This window comes from Plasmodium knowlesi (assembly GCF_000006355.2).
Source record: "Plasmodium knowlesi strain H genome assembly, chromosome: 10".
Classification (NCBI taxonomy): Eukaryota; Apicomplexa; class Aconoidasida; order Haemosporida; family Plasmodiidae; genus Plasmodium; species Plasmodium knowlesi.
The window spans coordinates 974071-989491 of NC_011911.2; the positions used below are offsets into that span (position 1 = coordinate 974071).

General features: G+C 43.5%; 1 protein-coding gene across 1 annotated transcript in view; it reads right to left on the reverse strand.

Annotated features, from left to right (window-relative positions):
* Positions 1–68: 68 nt before the first annotated feature.
* Positions 69–15421, reverse strand: part of PKNH_1022100 (RNA pseudouridylate synthase, putative) — a gene marked incomplete at both ends in the record, with an annotated part of 31817 nt that continues 16464 nt past the window's right edge. The window contains one exon of the mRNA XM_002259666.1: positions 69–15277. Within this exon, the coding sequence (XP_002259702.1) occupies positions 69–15277 (15209 nt within the window). The remainder of the gene's footprint in view (positions 15278–15421) is intronic.

Genomic DNA, 15421 nt, shown 5'->3' on the forward strand with positions numbered 1-15421 from the left:
ACTTATATGCGCCTAATCGTGAGAAGAGGTGCAATTGCTATAGATCCTTGGTGCTATGCTTACACGGTTTACTTGACGTTCTTGTCGTTCTTATCGTTCTTGCGACCCCCGCTGTTCTTGTTCCCCTTGCCCGCGCCCTTACTCTTATTTCCTTTGCCCTTTCCGCCAGAGGCCTTAGCATTGTTGGATGGCGCATTTCCCTTGGATGTTTGCTCCTGATTTGTGATTTTCTGTGAGGCTGCGTCGACGCTCTTCTTTGGTGTATTCGATTCGGTGCCACTATTACTGTTTCCGGACAGTGCCATTTTATTATCCTTAATTTTTATCGAACTGTCATCAAGGGGTAGTGGGTGCAAGCCGCTGCTGTTTGGAGAACTTGCCTCATCGCCTGGGCTCATTTCTAAAACTCCTTCGGTGGGCAATTCTGCTTCATATAGATCTCCCCTATTACCACAGTTGTTCTTGTTATTATCAAAATCTTTTGTGTTGGCGTATCCTTCCTCAGTGTGAGCACGGTTACTAAAGCGGAGAAATGGTAGTCCTCCTAAAAGGGTGCTTCCACTTCGAACGGTATGGTTCTGCTCCTCCTCTGATGGCATTGCACCCTTTCTCCCACTCGACTTCACCTGTGCATTATTCATATACATTGCCAAGCTATTGAAGTCAAAGTTCATGTTGTTTCCTTGCACATGTGGACTACCACTCCTGTTTATATCTTTAGAAGTGGGAGGACTCATGTTCTTCATCGCCCTGTTACCCAATTTCAGCTGTTCGCGTTTTATTTCCTTTCCCCTTGCATTACTTTTTGTAACATTTGGGTAGCTTGCCAAGTGTTCTTTAGTGGTACTGCTAACGCCTTGCTTTACTTCATCTGTGTGCTTGTTCGTACTGGCTTGCTTCCTCCCCCCGGAGACGTGCACCTTGCCGCTCGTGATTCGATCCCGAATTTCTGCCTCCACAGAAGAGCTCTCCCCTCCTCCTCTGCCTTTGCTCCTAACCTCCGTATTATTATTGCTACCCTTACGCTCCTTATGGTCCCCAATGGCGACGCTGGTGTTGATGATGCCTTCCTGATCTGCATTCTTCTTCATCAAGCTGTAAATCAAATTCTGTTGCCTCTCGTCGAAATCTTTAAATTTGTTAGCCACCTCTACATTGGCATACGTTTTGTTGAAATAGCTGGAGCCAAGGGGGTTGCTAAACTGCATTACTAGGTTATTGCCGCCTGCATTACTGCTTACGTTTCCGCTATTCATAGACGTTTCCTCTCTGAACATGCTCTTCCCTTCTCCGTACGTGTGAGGGGGCTTCCCATTTGGCAGATCAGTATTGGGGCTTCTCGCGTTGTTTGGATTTATTATATCATACCCATTGTTTAAAAAAATCATGTGCTTGCTTCGCTCTTCTGCAGGGTGCATGTTCATGGGGACATGGGTTCCACTGGTGTTGCTCATCAAGTCGCTTGGAGGAATGATGTTGGCTTTGCTTCTCGGCCTGTTTCCGTTGTTGTTGGGCTCTTCCTTCCCCTCCTCCAGGTTGAAAAACGAGTTCTCGTGGTCATATTTCCTCAAAAAGACGGAATTCATCTTGGCGTCATAGAGATTGCTGTAGCTATTCGAGGGGTGCAGATGAGCGAGACCTCTCACACTTCCACTGCTGAGGGTTCCACCGACATGATTACCATTGACATTGTTCATGCCGATATTGTCCATGACGACATTGCTACTGTTACGCGGATCGACCGCTTTGCCAGTTCCTTCCGCCCCCAGCAGGTTGTACTTGGTCGGCACGTTCCTCCTGATCCCATTTTGCATGCCCATCATCATCCCGTGTGTGTTACCCTCGGGAAAAAAACCATCCGCTACCAGGTGACTTGCACTTCCTGCACCATTGATGTTCATTGGTTTAAATAGGTCCTTGTTATTTAAATCCCCCATCATATTCACGATGTTAGATTCGCTCATGCTCTTCGTGGGTTCACCTCCTCCGCAAGGGAAATTATTCTTTAGTGCATTTTGGTACTTGATGTTAGGTACATTTTGTCCCCCCTGATTGTTGTCGTTCAGGTAATGCCCAATGGGGAGATCACCACTCATGGATCCCAAATCCCTCATCCTCTTAAATAACAATGGGTTTGGGGTGCTGTTATTCAGGAGTTCCATATCAGGTGCGCCTTTTTCCATGCGGTTCAAATTGTTGTTATTGTAGGAGGAAGACGAGGTGGGAGGTGGGGGAGAGACAAGTTCATTCATGTAGTTCGCAACGGAATTATTGGTATTCATTCGAAAATCTTGGGATAGTCGTTTAGTTTCCATTTGATTCCCTCTCGGTATTGTGTTGTTAAGCATATCCTTATAATCCTGGGACATTTGCGTGTTGCTTTTTTTATTTATCATGTTGTTGTGGTGAATGAAGTTGTCCGTTACGTTGGCAAATAATGCTCTATACTTCATTTCTAGGTTTTCGTTCATGTAGGCATTTTCCTCCATGAGGGGGGCATTGAGATGATTACCACTCCTATTTGTGCACTCAGTGTGGTAGCTCGGGGCCTCATAACTAGCAGCATCATAACTCGCGGCGTCGTAACTAGCAGCATCATTTATGGCGACCTGTTCTTCCTTTTCCTCGTTAGCTCTACTCATATTATTTTTGCAAAAGATCTCCGCGACGGTATTTCCAAAGCTTTGTGGGTAAGCATTCAATTTTGTGCGCGATGCGTCGTTTCCCTCTAACTTGTAGGCACCCTCATCATCAGCATGCTCATCCGCATGGCCCTTTCCACTGTGGTTACCTCCACCGCCTACATTTCCATCCTTTTTCTTCTTCTTCTTTTCCCGGGCCTTCTGCTTCTTCCTTTCGTAACCGTCCAAGTCTTCTTCGCGATTCCTTTCATGCAGAATGTTAGGGGGTTCCATGTTCAGCTCCTCCTTTTGACCCAACCCACTGCCAACCTTATGTTCAAAAGTGGTGCTCAAAATATTTTCATAAAAGTTATTCATTTTTTGAATGCTCTCATTTTCCTCAGTATTGCTACAGTCCTTCATTCGCATGATGTGTTTCTGCTCGAGGGTTCTTTTTTTATTCTTGTCCTGCTCCTTGTCGAACTCCTCCTTATCATTCTTATTGTTTATGAAATGTTGTATAGATGTTCTGAAATTGTCCAAGAAGGACATGTTCGTTGCCTTTCCGCCTTGGCCGCTTCGCGCGTGCGACTTGCCAACACTATTACTTAGGCTGTTCACACTATTCATATTGTTAATGTTCGTCATGTTGTTATGGTTGGTCATGCTGTTCATGTTGCTTGTGTAGTTGGGGGGAGGACCGAGGAGGGGGTGCTCATTTTCGCCTTTCTTTTGCGTAGCCTTTTTTCCCATGTCGTCATATGAATTCAACATTCTGCTGTTCGCACCTCCGCTGTAAAAGTGCTCGAATTGATCGCTATCGTAATTTCCTCTGTTCAAGTTCGTGGTGCCGTTTATTTCTTTTAAATTTTTTTCGTTTGATGGGGCCTTCACCAAATGGTTGAGTGATTCCTCGTGGGAGCAACTGTAATTGAGGTGGGAGTGACTTCCTACATGTATTCCACTGTGACTACTTCTGTCGTTGCTACCTGCTCCATGGCTGCCGCTATGTCCAGTGCCTTTCCCTGGGGTCGCTAACTGGTTGCTCTGGAGATGAAGCAGATTCAGGTTGTTCGTGCTGAACGAGTTACTTTTGTAATTTCGGGCCCCGTAGAGATGACCGTTTCCATACTTATTCTTCACCTGCATCGCATTCGCGTCGTTGTAGGAGCTGTTCTTCAGGATCTTGGCTTTATCGATAGGGGGGCTGCTTCCTCCTCCAGGGATACCGCTCCGGTTGTTCACAGCAACTCTGCCGTCCAGGTTTACTTGATCATCCATTCCGATCCTTCCGTCTATGCCGCTTCTAATATCCACTTCCGCACTGTAATTAACCTTTCCATAGAGTTCATGAAATTTGTTCATGTTGGTGATGTCACTAGTGTTGCTGTTGTTGTTACTGCTGACGTAAGGGTTGGCCCCTGCTACTGGTGCTCCTTTTAGGTGGTCGTGCATACCCGGGTAGGCCATGCCGGGGAAATGGCCCACCTCCTTTAAGATTTTCTGTTCATGGAGATTGCTTCGCCTCTCCTGGTTAAAGTTCATGTAGCTGCCGTTGTTATTTCCTCCGTTGTGGAATTCTCTCCTGTGGGTCGATGGGTCTTGTAGGCCCATTCCTCCGCTGAAGGAACCACTAAACACACCATCTACTGGGTTAATTTCCCTAACAGCGGTAACGCCTCCCCCCATATTGATTGCTCCCTTCTCAAGGCGGAATTGCTCTGGGCCAACGAAACCATAATCAGTCGTTCCGGCATTACCTGCATTCTCACCAAAGTGTATAGAAGGTTGACGTCTCTCCTTATTGTTTACAATTTCACTACTACGGTTGAGCATCCTAAGCATTTTCTCATAAATTTCATTGCGCCTTATCATAACATATTCATTGATGATATATTTCTGAAGGACCTTATCAATCAGGGTGATCAAAAAGTTGTAGATCGTTTTCTTCCTTTCGTACACATCAAACATACGAGATCTGTCTTTATATAAAATGTAGATAAAGTTATGTTCCTTTATATTTTCCTTTATCAGAATATTGGCATCATTTCTAATGGCCTCAAATGCACTCTGTCCTTGAATGAACTTTTCCTTTAACCTTTTTATATTGACATTACTCAAAATGTTTTTCAACAATAGGTATTCAAAAATTTTGTCAACAGAGATGTTAATGAAGAATTCAATGTTCGTTGTGGTGTCGTCTTGCTTCATATTTTCTTTGAATTGTGGGAGAACCATATCGTTTTCATACACAAGCAATTTGATTACCATGCTTAGCCCATAGAGTTGAAAGGCGTTTAGTAAGAGGAGAGTAAAATTGGCTATACTAGCGTCTGCAAACTTTTGATTTATTTCTTCATCTCTTTTTGTTTCTTTTATATATTTTATTTCATTCTTTTTTTTTTTTATTTCGATCATTTCCTTTTCGTAATTCTCCTGACATTTGTTCGTTTCCATTTTTATCCTTTCGATTTCCTTGATGAAGTTATTGTACCCGTTTTCTTCCTCTTCTTCATCGTCCTGCTCCTCCACGTGGGTTAGGTGGTCTGCTCGACGCATTAGGTCCATCGCGTGCATGCGATCCGTGCCATCCGCTTGCTCCATTCCGTAAACCCCGGCCCCACTTCCTTTCAGGCCATACTTTCCTTCCTCCCCGGCGGGTACCAGGTCTCGCCCAACTCTTCCTACCCCCTCTACTCCTTCTACACCAGTTGTACCTCCCTTCCTGTAGCCTCCACTTCCCACGTACGACTCTTGATGACTTGCACCTCCATGGTTAAACATGTTCCTACTTTCTCCAAAGCTAAAGAACGCCGTTTTCTTCTCTCTCTGATTCTTGTCCCCATCTGCCGCCTCCACAAATGGAATGGCTCCTCCCTGGTGTGGGTACCCCTTGTTCACTAAACCGCTCGGGGGCATGTTTCTGCAGAATTCTGGTACATGATTGTTCGCGGGAATCTCATACTGTCGATTGCTCTTCATGTTACTACTAATATTACTGTTGCTGTTGCCGCCCTCCTTGCCCATGATCATCATCTGGTGCGCTTCATGGGGGGCTTCTTTATCCAAACTTTTCATCACATCGAAATTACCCTTTAGGGAATCGTCTGCACTGAGCAGGTAGGTACTGTGTTGATTAAGCGGGATATGTTGTGTCTGTTGCCCGTGCTGAGTGTGTGGATCCAAAGGGAGGTGACCACTACTGCCAACCAATCTGTTGTAGTTGCTTTTTTTTAAAAGTTCGCTAGCTAGTTTGCTTTCCTCATCGAAGGGAGAAATACCATCATACCTGGCACCCCGCTCTTCCTCCAGGCGCAACATGTACTCCAAGTTTGCCAAGTCATCTCTGTTCTCGTTTCGGCACCTCTGCAGGGAGGGTAGATTAGCCATGTTGTTGGCCAAGGTGCCTACATTCTGTGTGGCCTGCATATTCGGCACACGGTGCAAATTTTCTATGCTTTGCATGCCTTCCATTCCTTCCCCTTGTGGCTTTCCTTCCAGAGCTTGCATGTGAGCCATGGTGTCGAAGGGACCAAAGTTGTCGAACGGTTCGAAGTTGCCCATAAAGGGGTTCCCCTTTCGACCCTCGAGGTAGTGCTCCTTCCTGAGTTCAGTGCTCAGATCAACGTGCTCGTGTTCCCCGGTAATACCAAAGCTCCTTTTCCTCCTGCAGGCGTCACTACTGTGGGAGTTACTCCTAATCATGCCTTGATTTTTCTGAGTGATTTCATGGTTTATGCTAATTTGGCCATATTCATCCCTGTATACATAGGGTACTTCGCCCCTGTCTGGGTAGTAAGAGGCGTTATGAAACCGTTCATTTTGTCGTTTCTCTGAATGCTCCACTTCCTTTACCTGGTTGGCTTGCTCATATTCTTCAGGTAAAATGTTCTTATTGTCTCTACTCTTCTCCTTATGGACCTTAAAGAATATCTTCTTAATTTTCTCCATGAGATCATTTTCCACAGCCCTGTTTCTCACCTTCGTATTGGCGACCTTGCCTCTCCTGCTGCAACTGATGCTACTGGCGCTGGCTAGTCTACGTTCCGTTAGTTCCTTTTTCTCCTCGTAAAATTTGTATAAAAGAAAAAATTGCTCAACGCTATTCAGCCGAAACATATTTTTATTCTTTATGAAATTCATGATGTGGAAATCTTCTCGGAGATACACTTGAGCGTTCAGCTTTTTCATGATGATGGTAAAAATGCATGTGATTTTTAAATAAACACTTTTTGTGCTACCCACAATTTGGCTCTTGAGTTTTTGGCATGTGTTTATTCCTTTTTGTTTCAGTGCGTAGTTTAGGTTGTAAAGAATGTTGTGGAAGTGGGTCATCACGATGCTTCTCCTTTCGTTCGTTTGTTCCGCTTGGTCATATGTGTAGGAATTCTTCATAGGGGTGCTCTTCGAAGGAACGTTCTTTACCGGGGCATCGTTTGTCGTATCACCATTATCCAACTGTGGAAATTTCAAATGGCGCTTCAGGGCATACACAACGATATCCCCATTCTGTTTCTTCACGTGCAAATTATTTTTAAACAGGTAGGACAGACACAAAATCAGCTCGTACAAGAATTCCACTGGTATTCTCCTCTGGACTTTATTTCCCACCTCCTTAAACATCTCTTCCGTTAAATTCAGTTCAACATAACTCTTCTTCTTCTTCAAGGCATCTTTTCCAAATGCACCTAAAATGTAAAAGAGAGTTTTCCTCAGTTTGGAAAAGTAAAAATATGTCTTGTAAATAAAGCTGTTTCTTATTATATTATCAATGACTACTTTGGCTTCGTGGAGCAGGAACATAAAATCTGTTCTTAGCTTGCTCTTAATGTCGTCGTCCATTGTTTGACCAATGCCATTGTTGAGCTTCTCCTCTGTCATTGTGAATGTGTGCATATCACCACCATTGTTCTGCATTGTTGTTTCTTCTTCGTTTGTTTCGCCCTTTGGAGAGTCCCTTTTCGTGTAGAAAATATCATTATGGTGCAATTTATAGATCGTTTTTTTATTTCCACAGAGCAGGGATGCGTCGCTGAGGGGGTGCTCTTGCTCCTCTTCTTCGTCAACTTCTTCTTCATCTTCCTTTTCCTCTTCACCCCATTCCTTGTCTGACTCTAAATATGATGCACCGTCTACACTCACCCCTCCCGCTGTGCTTGATTTTCTCTTCTCCTTAAACTCCTTCGCCCTTCCGGACACCTTTTTGCTACTATCAACAGGGGGGTCATCTTCCTTTTCCTCCTTCTGTAGCAGAAGCTGTGGTAGGAGGGGCTCACTTTGTCCTCTCTTGGGTCCCTTCTTCTTTAGAGGCGATTTTTCCCCTACCCCTAGTTCGATTGACCCTTGTGCCTCCTCCTGAACACCTTGCCCAGCATGCGTATCGTGCACACTACCCGCGCTCTCCCTTGGACTATAGATGGCAACGTTTTCCGCTTCTTCCACATCTACTTCACTTTCCTCTCCCACTTCTTCATCGTCCTGGTCGTCCTCCTCATCGGATATGTCGTCGGACAGGTCTCCTTCCTCCATCTCCTTCTGCAGATCCGCCTCGACGTCGTAGTTGTCATCATCATCATCATCATCATTATCCTCCTCTAATTCGCCGAACTCATCAAGCTCCTCATAATCGTCATATTCATTGGGGTCGTCTCCCTCTTGGTATGTTTCTTCCGCTACGTTCTTCATGCCGGCCTGTTCGGTCACTTTCCCCGTTGGCGCACTCACCCCACGAGTAGGTGTCAGCTTCGTATCCCAGTTGGGATCGGTATCCACTTTGGTTGGCTCCTCCGTGGTGGTCCTTTGCCTGGAAATCTTCATGGCCTCATTTCGTTTATCATTAATGTTCATTTTGAGGATACGGTTGACGTAGCTATTTTCATCTTCCAAACTTTCTGCCACCTCGAGCTCGTTATCCAACACGGTTTGTAAGTCGCTAGCGAGTGGACATATGGCCTTGACAGTTCTGTCTGGAATTTTGTAAATTGGACCACTCATGGAGGAGGTGACAGCAGCACCACCCCCACTTGCGTAGATTTTTTTCTTTTTTTTCAAATCTTCATTTACGCTGTAAAAGTAGTAGTCGGGGTTGTTGAACTCGAGGATAACGGAGTGCAGAAACATTCTGAAGCACCAGTACTTGTCGAGATTGCTGAGGGACGGGTTCAGGTACTTCTTGTCTGCCACTAATGGATGCCCTATATGTCTCATATGAACCCGTATTTGGTGGGTTCTACCTGTGTGGATCTTCACATTACAGAGGGTAAATTCTTTGGTGTAATTTTCTACTTCTTTGGGATCCGTCTGGAAATATTCTTCCGAGATCGAGTTGCATCTAAAGCAGAGGTGATGGCACACATTTCTCTTCATGGCAGGGTATCCTAAACGGCTATCATACTTATTATGCCTATTACTGTTTCTGTTCTCCTTGGGCATGCTCAGAATTTTTAGTAATGCCTCCCTTTTCGACAGAGTGTTGTTTCGTTCGTCTTCCGATGTGACTGCGGCTGTTGCTACTTTTCCTTGCTCATCCTTTTCAAGACACTGCGTGGAATCTCCTTTACCTCTTTCATTCTGGTTAGCCCTCTTCCTTGCCTTCTTCTTTCTCTCCCCTTTTATGAGTTCCTCGATCTGCGAGTCGGAGTGGTAGTTCAGGACGACTCTCCAGCTGCTCCTCTGTAAGAATGAATCGTTGTCGTTCCCTTCCAGTATCGGTGCGTCGTACATGGGATATTCATATGGATAATCGTCATTCGCGTTGGGTAACAGATCTGTACTGTCCTGCGCGTCACCATCGGAGGAGGGTGTGATCTGTTGGATAAAGAAACGTTGAATAACATTGGCAAAGTTCCTCTTCTCATCATCCAAAAATTTGTAATAATCATTGCAATATATTTCCTTGTTAATATCCTTCTTCACCGTACTGTTGCAGTTGTATTTTCCATCCAGAATTTCCTGCACGATATCCTCAATCTTCCTTTTAAGTCTGAAAACTTTAACGCAGTTGTACTCTGTGTAGGCATCAGTGCCACCTGTCTTCACAACCAAACTAAAGTGACTCTTACTGTGGAAGTTATTGTACTCATGTGTCTGTATAGATTTATTAATACACCCTTTCTTCTTCTTAATCCTTCCATGGCATAGTAATAAATATTCTTTGTATACATTTCTTTTCCTAAATTGATCGAAGAGGAAATCTCGAGCATCCTTCGTTTTCGCTATGATCAAGCTACCTGATGTTTCTAAATCGATACGATGACACAACCCACATTCTAACTTGTGCCATTTTTTAACTGTCTCCAAATGAGGAAATGATTTCATCATGTAGAGATGAAATGATTCCACACGACCACTATATATAACATCATTCAAAGATATACTATTAATAATTTTTAAAACATCTCGGTTCTTTTTTATTAATAAATTACATTTCTTGCAAAATCTAGCTACAATATTTTCACACTTGTTGCAAATATTTTCCATTTCTTTACATGGTGCACACATAAACTTGGTTTTCATTTTACACTTCATACATATTTTTTCTAAGATATTGTAAAAGTAATCACTATACTTGTTAATGTTTACGAGGAAGTTGTATCTGTTGTGAGATGTATAGGCGGAGCAGTGATAGTAAGCTGGCTTATAAATAACCATCCATGTTTTTCCTTCGTTGCATATGTATGGGATGTCTTTATTGTAAATTCTTTTGAATTTACTCTTCTTGGCGAACTTGGTGTGTGCTGCCATGTTCGTGCTACTATTCGGTTGTAGAGTGTTGTTCATATGAGCACCCGCGTTGCTACTCGTTCCGCTTTGTACATTACAGGCGCTCGCAATGACATTCATGCTACTATCCATGCCACTCACCAAACTGATTGTGCCTTCCTTTCCTGGTAACGCACCTGTGGGCGATGTCGGAACTGATGTCGGAACTACCTTTCCACCTTTCGCGTCCTCCGCCGAAGAATCAACTTCATTCGCGCTGTTCGAGATATTTTTTCCTCCCTCCATCATGGTTGCTTTCTTTCCCTTAGTGTTGGCATAACTAGTGGGTGAAACTCCGTCGATTGTCTGGCCCTGTGCAGCAGAAATCTTCAAATTGCTACTACTCCTGTTGGAAGGCGACTGGTCATACAGGGAGGCATAGTTGTTCTTGAGCATCGTTGCTCCTCCTGCTAATGCTGATCCTTTCTTATCGTAGGGGCTGCTTGCTCCTCCCATTTGAATATCACTCTGTGAGTCGTCATTAATGGGACCCACCTTAGGAAGATTTATCTTCACCTCTTTTGTGTTGTTAAGTGCATCTGTTTTGGCGAGATGCTGTTGTCCTTTCTTCGTGATCCCAGGTACACCTTTCGTGGTGCCACTCGGGGGTTGATTCAAGCAACTGCCCTTGTCCAGGAATGTGTTCATTAGTAGCTGATTAATTTCAACGTTCCTACTGTAAATATCCTTTATTAGGTTTGGCTTGGCATTCCTTGAGGCGAACTTGTCATATATTTCCTTCATTCTTCGGATATCTTTAATGCTGACATGGAGGTCCTTGCTACAACCACTGTTGAGGACACCACCTGCTGGTAATGGATCCTTTGTCTTACACTCTGCGATGCCTGCTTGGTGAGGAGGTGAACGTATCTTTGTCGCCTCGTGGGGGAGTCTACTATGCAGGCTCCTTATTAACTCACTATTATATTTAAATACTAGGGCGTAGAAGGAAGTGGTCGGTTCCTTCTCCTTCATGTAGTTAATTTTCCTCATGGCAATATTAAAGTTCAACTTAAATTTTATGAAGTTATGCATATGGATGTACTTCCTCAGGGCCCTTTCATGCATGGGGTCGTTTTCGTTCATAACGGCTAACTCGATGTCTGCTAAAATTAGAGAGTCTCCTTTGCCTGGTGCCAAATCGTACTTCTTATCTCCAGCTTCCTGCTTCTTCTTGTCATTGCCAAATGCCTGGAAAACCTCCCCAGAGATGGCCGTACTGCCAAAGTTTACACCATTGCCATCAGAAGAAGTAATCGCCTCACTTACAATTTCATCCAAGTTGAGACTGTCCAGGAAAGCAACGTCCCTTTCGAAATTCTCACTCCAGTCCTTTCCGCAGCTCTCCTTCAAAATTTGAAAATAATCCATGTTCACAAGTTGGTAGTATTTCTTATTCAGTTCGAGAAAATAATTGGGACTGAGTGATCTAGGGGATATTTCTTCAACCAGATGAGCTAATATTTTTTTATTACTGATGAGAACAAGCACGTAAATAATTTTGCTAATGTTTATATTGATTAATACATCCTCTTCTGGCCCATCATCTTGTGCATTTTTTATTATTATTTTTTTCTTCTTTCCTTCATCGTCATCCAGGTCTTCTTCTTCCTCCATATCGTCATCTTCTTCATCATCACTACCATCATCATCGACCACTACACCATTATTTCGTGTGTTTTTTTTTTTCTTTTTTTTATTTCCACTTTGATTGCTGTTGGTTAGTGTTTCTATTGGTACCTCGCTCTTGGCATTCCCCTGAGGGCTTCGAAGAACGGTGGTTGTTTTTTCCTGCTTGAGTAGTTTCTGGTCCTCTTTTTGTGCCTTCTTCATTTCGATGGTTGTTCTTTTTGCCGTTTCCACCCCTGTTGCACTGGCTGAAGAGCAGCCATCGACTCCCAAGAAAAGTGACCCCTCCACATTAACCTTATTATAATAGACGTAGTCATTCAAGTAGGTGATATTGTTAAGCAGAAAATCCAAATCTATAAGAGAAAAATAATTTCCAGCAAAGAGATACACAAATAGGAAGATATTGGTTCTAATATTAATGTCCAATATATGTTGTGTCAAGATTAAAAGTTTGTCGTGGAAAATATATTCCCTTCTGAAAATCTCACAAATATATTTAATATCAACTTGTTTTTTTTTTTTCACATTTTTTTTATTTCTCGCTTTGCTCTTATCACTTTGACTATCTGGAAGAAGAATTTTTGAAATCAATTTTCTCTTCAACATGCTTAACAGTTTGACAATGTTTTCATTGTCATACACATTGTACTTGTTGGTTTCTCTTTTTTCCTTCTGTTCTTCTTTTGGGATATTCACATCTTTCGTAGTACTTCCTCCTGGATGCTCACTGTCAGTGTTCTTTTCCGTTGGGGTTGTTACTACTGCAGTGTTGATTATTCCTCCTCCTCTGCTTCCCTTCATTCCACTGGAAATTGTGCTTACGCTGGCGGTGCCACTTGAAATGTGCCTCTTCGTACCTTCCTCTGATCCAAACTTAAGATTCAATTTCAGAATCAACTCATTCATGGCGTTGAGGAATTCCTCCCCTACACCCAGGTATCCCTCTGCTGATAAGTTATCCACGCGTATTACATTTTTCTTTAGCTTCTTCTTTGTTATTTCTACCAACTCGTTATAAAGGTACGTTGCAACGGTATCCACTTTGTCCATTTTTTCGATATGCTCCGAGATGTTTTTGCAGAAATAGTTGTTGATAGCGTCATCCACGTTTTGATCTTCTTCCATTTGAGTTTCTGCTTTTTCTGCTTCCCCCGGGGCGCCTTCAACCGTTTCAGCGTCCACCTTCTTCACTTCCACTGCCACTTCCACCTTCTTGGTCTCCCCTTTCTTTGTTTCTCCCTCCTTATTTCCTTTCCTTTTGTCGCCTCCTTTCTGCTTCTTCTCCTTGACCTGCTGATTCTTCTTTCCGCTAGCGCTTTCACTCTTCCCACTTGGTTTGTCCATCTCTTCCTCCACTTCGCTCTCCCTCGCGTCCTTTGGCGTGACGTCGTCTTCCTTCAAGGTGCTTATTCCCTTGTCCGCTTTCTTCTTTGTACCCTTGTTCTCGCCTGCATTCACTTCATCACTTTTAACCTTACCGCTTTTCTTCTTACTAATGGTTTCCACTTTCTTCGCGCCTCGCTCATCAGACGGACTAGCCTTCAGCTGCGCACCCTCTTTTATACTTCCCTTGTCTGCATTCTCCTCCTTCTCCGGGATTAAAGTGTCCACCTCCACGAGGCCATTTGCACCAGTACTGTCTTCCACGATCCGCTTATTCTTACCCCCCGCGGTGTTACTACTCACACCTTTCTCACCCTTACTGGTCTTAGCACCGCGTTTAAGATTACTAACAGATTGAATGGAAGAACTATCCCCCTGGGCTTTACTCTGTTCTCCCTTCTTTGGCAACGCCTCGACAGAAATCTTCAAGTCATCTGTGTCAAGTTTGGATATCTGTGCCGCTTTGTCTTTCTGAACCTGGGTAAGCATAACAATTTCTGCCTCCAAATTTTTCTCCGTCTGATTCTCTAATATTTGACTTTGTTCCTTGTTTTCACTAACTGCATTGGTAATGCTTCGTCCAGACACTTTGGATACATCCTTTCCATGATGTTCGTCTTCCCCCTTAACTTTTTTACTGGCTTCCTTTTTCTTCGCTAGCTCATTCATCATTTTGCTGTAAATACCCTCTGTATATTTTTCGAACTTCTTCTGTATTGTGTAAACGTCCTTTACATGTTCTGTGCTCAACTTATCAAATTCGTGTAGGAGTATTTCCTCGATTTCATTTTTTCCGTTGTTCTTTCGGAGGTTGCGTTCGATGGCGTTATCACCTGGATTGGTGGCACAGGCGCAGCCACATGTGGGTCCACATGTACCAACACAAGTGCCTCCACACACACCACTGCAGAGCGCGTTGTGCCCAGTGCCACAGGCACCACTGCATACACCGCCACATCCAACACCAGTACATCCAAAGCTGCACGTTGCTACATCTCTTTTTCCTCTGTTGCCCTCAACGGGATTGACATAAGAGTGGTCTACACCTCCTCCTCCCCCTCCTGTGCCATTTTTTTCCTGTGTTTTTTTTTCATTTCTCAAAAGGTCATCATCCTCATACAGGGCGTTATTAAATATAATGGTGGTGTTCTCCATTTCGTCCAAAATACAATTGTCGTCTCCGGAGAAGTTGGATATGTTGTCACTGGACACAGAGAGGACTGAACTGTTGGTGGATCGATAAGAATTTTCCAGGACATCCATTTCTTCCATGAGTTCTTCATTTTGGTATAACGTTTGCATGAAGTTGTCGTCCCATGTAAGTTCATTCGTCATGTTTGTCGTTGGTATACCTGTGGCTGATATTACCTTTCCTGCGTTGTCACCAATGCGCAAGTGCAAAGTTTGACTGCGCTTCCTATTGTTATCCTCCCCAAGGAAATTTTCGTGGTTAACCTCGCAGTTGTTCCTAATAGCCTTGATCATTTTCTCTTGACCCTTAATGTAATTCATTTTTTTTCTCAGTTCTTCCTTTTTAATCTTCTGGCACAAGCAAACATAATTGCTCTTGCAGGTCGAGCAGAAATTCGTTTTGTTAAGTTTAAAATTTTCTATACACCTTATGTGGACGTTATTCATGTTGTGATTTTTCTTAAGTTGGATCACGATGGTGTTGTTGTATTTTTTCAAAAGCTTCTTAATACTGCAAGAGAATTTTCTAATTTTCTCCAGGCAATACAGTTCGGATTCTTCGTAGACGTTGATTTCCTCCAGTTTTATCTCTAGATCCTCTTTGATTAATTTGCGTTCCTTTATTTTTGGGATAAACCAGTTTAGGATGTAGTCCTGGAGGAGCAGCTTCGAGTAGCAGATGATCATGCCTGTGGTTCGGAGGGGGGAGGGGGCAATCAGTAAGGAAGGATTGGCCACGCAACGACAAACGCAACGACAAACACAACGACAAACGTAACGAAAAACGTAACGAAAAATGTAACGACAAACGTAACGACAAAGGAAAAGACAAA